General features: G+C 37.9%; 1 protein-coding gene across 2 annotated transcripts in view; it reads right to left on the reverse strand.

Moving 5' to 3' along the window:
- Ace2 (angiotensin converting enzyme 2) overlaps window positions 1-5,730 on the reverse strand; it is a 47,302-nt gene extending 41,572 nt beyond the window's left edge. For both annotated transcript variants that reach the window (XM_077106633.1, XM_077106632.1), the window contains exon 1: window positions 5,452-5,730. In XM_077106633.1, the coding sequence (XP_076962748.1) occupies window positions 5,452-5,667 (216 nt within the window). In that variant the 5' untranslated portion in view covers window positions 5,668-5,730. The remainder of the gene's footprint in view (window positions 1-5,451) is intronic.
- Between the last annotated feature and the right edge of the window lie 270 nt (window positions 5,731-6,000).

Genomic DNA, 6,000 nt, shown 5'->3' on the forward strand with positions numbered 1-6,000 from the left:
TCAACCACATAAATACCACAATGACAGAGGAAAGCAGAGAGCTTTGCAAATCTGTTTTGAACCAAGATTTTTTCTTATCCCTATCTGATGTTCCCAAGGTAGGTAGCTTTTAGGACTCTATACTGATTAAGTTTGATGCCCTCTATTATTTTAAGTTATATTCTTACAACTTGATCTAAGGATTGCCATACTAAGTCATATCCATAGGCTGACAAGTCCATTATCCTGATAGGTCAAAGTTACACCAAGGAGTAATATGGAAATAGCAGATTATCTTTAATAATGTTAAACTGATGGGATATAAACATACAAATGTCACGCTGATTCCCAAATTTCCCTTCCTGTATAAGTTGTCTGTTACTACAATGATACTATATAAGAAACAATCAAAAACCATAATGCCCTAAGTATTTATTGTTTATGTGTCTAGAATCACTGGGGCTTGGCAGATAGCTCTGCCGATCTTGGCTAGATTTCCTTACAACTCTGGGAGTTGGCTTCTGCTTGGGCAACTGTTCCACGTGTCTCTGGTCTTCAGTTGGCTAGCCCAGGCAGGTTTTCTTGGCAAAGGCAAAAGATGCAAAGAACAAGCCCAATTATTCAAGTGCATTCCAAGCCTCTGCTTTCATCATTTCTGCTAACACAAACCAAGACGCATGATGAAGGACACAGTCACATAACCTGCTGTGGGACAGCACTGCAAACAGACTGACGTGACCTTAGACACTATTATAGGAAAGGATGAAGAACTAAGTCCATCAATGCAGTTGACCATACTTCCTTAAGCCACAGTGGATCTACAATTCACACATTTGCTTAAATACGTCAAAAAACCATTTACAGTTTTAAATGTCTCACGTTTTTTAGATTAAAGAATAGCTCAGTTTTACAAGTCTTATCAGTGTTGCCACCTTAGTGTAAATGGCACTTCCTTCTATTTACTCTAAATTTATCTCTATTGAGCTTTCAACTGTACTACCTTTCTAGTATTAAGAGGTTTAGCCAATATAGTTGTGAATACTCCATCCATCCTTTCTTGTTCCATCTCAAACTATTCAGATTTCTTTTTCATTTTGAGTCAGGTTTTCTGTAGCACCCAACTGCCTCTGATCCCCTTAAATCACTCTGATTGCTCTTTTTGGTGTAACAGTGTCCTTTTATAAAATTCTTCCTTTAAACATGGCCATTAGCATTATGTTTCTAAAGACATGGGAAAATGTTTTCTCTTATATCCACAACTGTCTAGACTATTGTGGTCATGGAAACTTATTCAGTCTTCAGGGAACAATCTTGAATGACTTCTAGGTTTTTTCCTGAGTTAAAAATGATTTCTAACAACTCATTAGTTCCCAGGAGAAAGCCCACATATATCCAACCTGGATTTTCTAGATTACTTCTAATTTATGTCATTTTTACTATGTATTACAACTTTTGGTGGCAAGATTATTTAATATAATTTGATTTTTTCAAACATTTGCCTATGCATTAATAATTTGCCCAAAATCTGCTTTATGGCACCTTATATTCATGTCATTGGAGAACATTTTTCAGAATTTATAAAACCTCTTTGAGGAAATAAATAAATATATCTTCTTAAGGTATAACGATATCAAGAATTGAAACACCAAGTGGCCTTAAAAATATTAATGGTAATTTCAAATATTTTACTTGCTTTCACTTGAGTGGATTTTTGCTGAGCAAATGTTAAAACACTGGTGATTACAGGGACAGTTATTTTCTCTGTCCAAGAAGTTCATTTATAGTTTAATTCCAAAGAAAATAAACCAGATCATCAGATAGTCTCATTAAAATAAATCCACACTGTTTTTTATTTAGCAAGTTAGTACATCTTATAAGAACAGATGTTGGTCTGTAATAAAACATGAAGTCAGTAGTATATAAATTTATGGGGATGCATTCTCCCCTTTGTGCAGGAAAGGTTTGTTGTCAAGATACACAGTCAAAGGTTGATATTTGTTAATTCCTGACCCTGAGTTTGCTGCTTACAGGCCAAGAAGCAGGCAAAGGAAGGAACATTATGGCTGTTTCTGGGAACTGCATTGCCCCCAAGTTCATATCATTTCAGTAACTGCACTGTGAATATCAGAAGAGTCTCAGAGGTGGGAGACTCTCACTTTCCCTAGCTCTGACTTTTTCTGGTAAATATTTCTTTAAAAACCACCCACTGAGGGCAAGGGAGGATCGTAAGGAGGGGTGATATGATTAAAACATAATATATGCACGTGTGGAAATGTCATAGGGAAATCCATTAATTTGTACAGTTAATATCAGTTAGTATTTATAATTTTTTTGTGTGGGTACCAGGGATTGAACTCAGGGGCACTCAACCACTGAGCCACATCTCAAGTCCTATTTTGTATTTTATTTAGAGACAGGGTCTCACTGACTTGCTTAGCACCTTGCTTTGGCTGAGGCTGGCTTTGAACTTGCGATCCTGGTGTCTCAGCCTCCCCAGCCACTGGAATTATAAGTGTGCACCACCACGCCCAGCTTAGTATTTATAATTTAAAAAGGAAAAAAAAAAAACCTACCTACTTGAGATAGCAGTAAGACTGTGGGACTTTCAGAATATAAAGTCCCTGAATAATATTATTGTCATCAACGTTGATGTAGAGAACTGCCAGACATGGTGCTAAGATTAAAGTCACATGCATTCAAACACATAAATTCACCAAACTCAGTAATCTGGTACAGCATAGACTATATCACTAGTATTATGATAATAATCTTCAGTTTATAGATGAGATAATTGGGGCTGAAGGAAGTTAAGAAACTTGCTCAAGCTGGGTGCAGTAGCAAATGCCTGTAATCCCAGTGGCTCGGGAGGATCACGAGTTCAAAGCCAACCTCAGCAATGGCAAGGCACTAAGCAACGCAGTAAGACCCTGTCTCTAAATAAAATACAAAATAGGGCTGGGGATGTGGCTCAGTGGTCAAGTGCCCCTGAGTTCAATCTCCAGTATGCAAAAGAAAGAAAGAAACTTACCCAAGACCCTCAATTTATGAGATTCAGAGGTAGTATTTGAACCTACCCAGAATAGGTCAGACCCCAGAGTCCACTCTTACTATAGCAGACACTTATACATGACCATAGTGTGCATATCCTTATAGCATAATAAATCTCAGCAATTCCTCGTCTTTTTTTTTTGGTGTGTGTGTGTGTGTGTTTGTGCGCACGCGCTGCTGGGATTTGAACCCAGGGCCTTGTGCATGTAAGGCAAGCACTCTACCAACTAAGCTATATCCCCAGCCCAGTTCTCTATTACATCTGCCACAGTACCCAGTGCATTAGGAATCTCAAGATGTGATCAGAGAATAGAAGGAGCCACTTCCCTCCCCACCTTCCAAAGTAAATACACGTAGGTGCCCCTGAGTGCATTCGTGCCCCTTCTTCACTGTTGAAGGAGATACAGGACCTCTCATTTGCTTCTTGCATTTAAATATTCTCAATGTTCCTTTAAAGTACTTATACCTTTCTTCCAGTTTAGCCACATTTAGTAATTTATTGTCTTTCATTTCATTTTGTACAATTCAAAAGTGATAACACTTTAATGATTCAGAGATGGTTTCAATGAATATCACTACCTCTCATTCCATAACATGCCTTCTCCACATCTGGGCTCTCAACAGAACTGTTACATGCTTCTTTAAAAATCCTAACTTTGGGACTGAGGTTGTGGCTCAGCGGTAGAGCACTCACCTAGCACGTGCGAGGTGCTGGGTTTGATCCTCAGCACCACATAAAAATAAAAACAAATAAAAATAAAGGTATTGTGTCCAACTACAGCTAAAAAGTATTTTAAAAAATCCTAACTCTGGGGTTGGGAATTTAGCTAGTGTCAGAGCACTTGCCTAGCTTGTACAGGGTCCTGAGTTTGGTCCTTGGCCCTGGGAGAAAAAAAAAAAAATCTAACTCCCTGCTGTCTCTCCCTCCAGAGATGGCTCACATTCTCTCCTGAATGTGTATTTCTTGATCTATCCCCAAAGGTGCCTCTTTTGAGATGACCCACAATCTCCCTTGAATGTGTATCTGCTTTCCTAAATAAATCTGTCTCTGAAAACAAAAAACCCAACTCCTTCTCATACTAATAACAATGATGTCTTACTGTTCTCCCATGCCCACAAGCATCAAGTACTGTTCTGGTGGTTTTAAGACTAAATTAGTCTTCATAGCAATGCTATGAGGCACATATGAGTATTAGTTACTTTTTTCACAGATAAAGAAAATAAGGCTGACAAAAGCTAATTAAGTAGCTCAACTTCGCCCACCTAAAAAGTGGTAGAATCAGAATTTGGATGTAGGTAGTCCAGCTCTAGCTTTTGGGTATTATTCTAATATACCTCATCATCACCCATGAACTATTGAGCCGAGAATGAAAAGAAACCCACAAAACACTGCAATCACCTCTAACAGAAATCAAATAAAAATGGAGGGGGCTCAATGATGAGATGAAGAGAGGTAATACCAAAATGTAAGATAGGACAAAACATCTTCTATGATAGCACTGGGCTGTCAAAATCTTCTGGCTTTCCTCTTAACTTTAGAAAATAGAAAAAAAAATAGCTTGGGGGATTTCAAATGAGGCAGCAATTCTCAGATTGAATCTGTTCAGTGAATAGTAATTATTTAAATTAAACATGCAACACACTAAGCATTTGGAAAAAAAAAACAAGCTTCCAAACTATAATACTTTTGAAAGAAGGAACTTGCTGCACAAATAACATGATTTTTTTTCCCTCAAATTAATTGTGTGATTTTTCCAGCACTTAACTGTGTAAGGATACTGCTTAGGGAATCTGTGAAAAATTTCTTAAATCCTTGTACTTGTCAAATAAAGCATTTTGCTTTCCTAGAACATTCTGAGATTTTTTTTTTTTCAGAACTGGTTTAATCATAGTTTTTCTTGGAGGGCTCTTCTGTCACTCTTGGAAGTCCCTCAGAACTCCGTGACAACGAAAGAAGGAATTCCCAAGTCCAGTCTCACCCAACCCCTGGTTAGCTTAATTACTAGTTGGTTCATTCAGTAACCCTCCAGTTGCATTTTTTAGTCAATATGTCATTTTAGTCTTTAGATATCCCTGTTGACATTATAGACTAGAGAAAATTATTAACTCAATTACAGTAGCATTTCCATGAAATGCTTTATAACTCGGACTATAATGACAATTATTATGATCACGTTGTAAAGCATATTCACTTGTTTCTAGAATCTGGACTGAGACCAGTGAATGATTTTGCAGCCATTTTTTCAAATGAACTCCAAGGTCAATTAAGTTTAGTCATCTGGGACTACAGAATCAGGGATATAAAGGCAAACTTCCAGGCTTAGAGCTCAAGAGATTTCTTTCATTTCCCTTTTTAGTTTTATGGGCAGTAGTTCTAATCTGTAAGAAGCAACAAATACCCGCTGTGTAAACATGAGAACTCACCATCTTTTGGGTATTCTCCTCTGTGATATTTGTGTTATAATTCCAAGAAGCAAGTGAACGTTGATAATCCAGGTCTTCAGCTTCCTGGTTAAACTTGTCCAAAAATGTCTTGGCCAGTTCCTCGATGGTGGACTGAGCAGCAGTCACAGCAACAAAGCTGAGAAGGAGCCAGGAAGAGCCTAACATCTTTCCCCGTGCGCCAGGACAGGATCCCATCCACTGAACAACTTTCCCTAGAGTAAAATTTCCTCATGAGTTTTTCTCTCTTCAGCCTTTGAACTTGGGTTGGGCATTGAGGAGGGAACAAACACACAAACACACACACACACACACACACACACACACACCAAAAAAAGAAAAAAAGGAGGAGGAGGAGGAGGAGGAGGAGAAAACGAAGAAGAAGAAAACAGTAAACAATCTGCTGAACCAATATAAACCTAATCCTGGAGAGGACAGATATGTAAACAGATTTTAGAATGATATTCTTTAAAGTAAAACAAATAAAGACATGTTATTCATTAATCCTAGCAAACCTTAGCTCTCCTAGCA

Source organism: Callospermophilus lateralis, chromosome X, assembly GCF_048772815.1.
Source record: "Callospermophilus lateralis isolate mCalLat2 chromosome X, mCalLat2.hap1, whole genome shotgun sequence".
In the NCBI taxonomy this organism is placed as follows: domain Eukaryota; kingdom Metazoa; phylum Chordata; class Mammalia; order Rodentia; family Sciuridae; genus Callospermophilus; species Callospermophilus lateralis.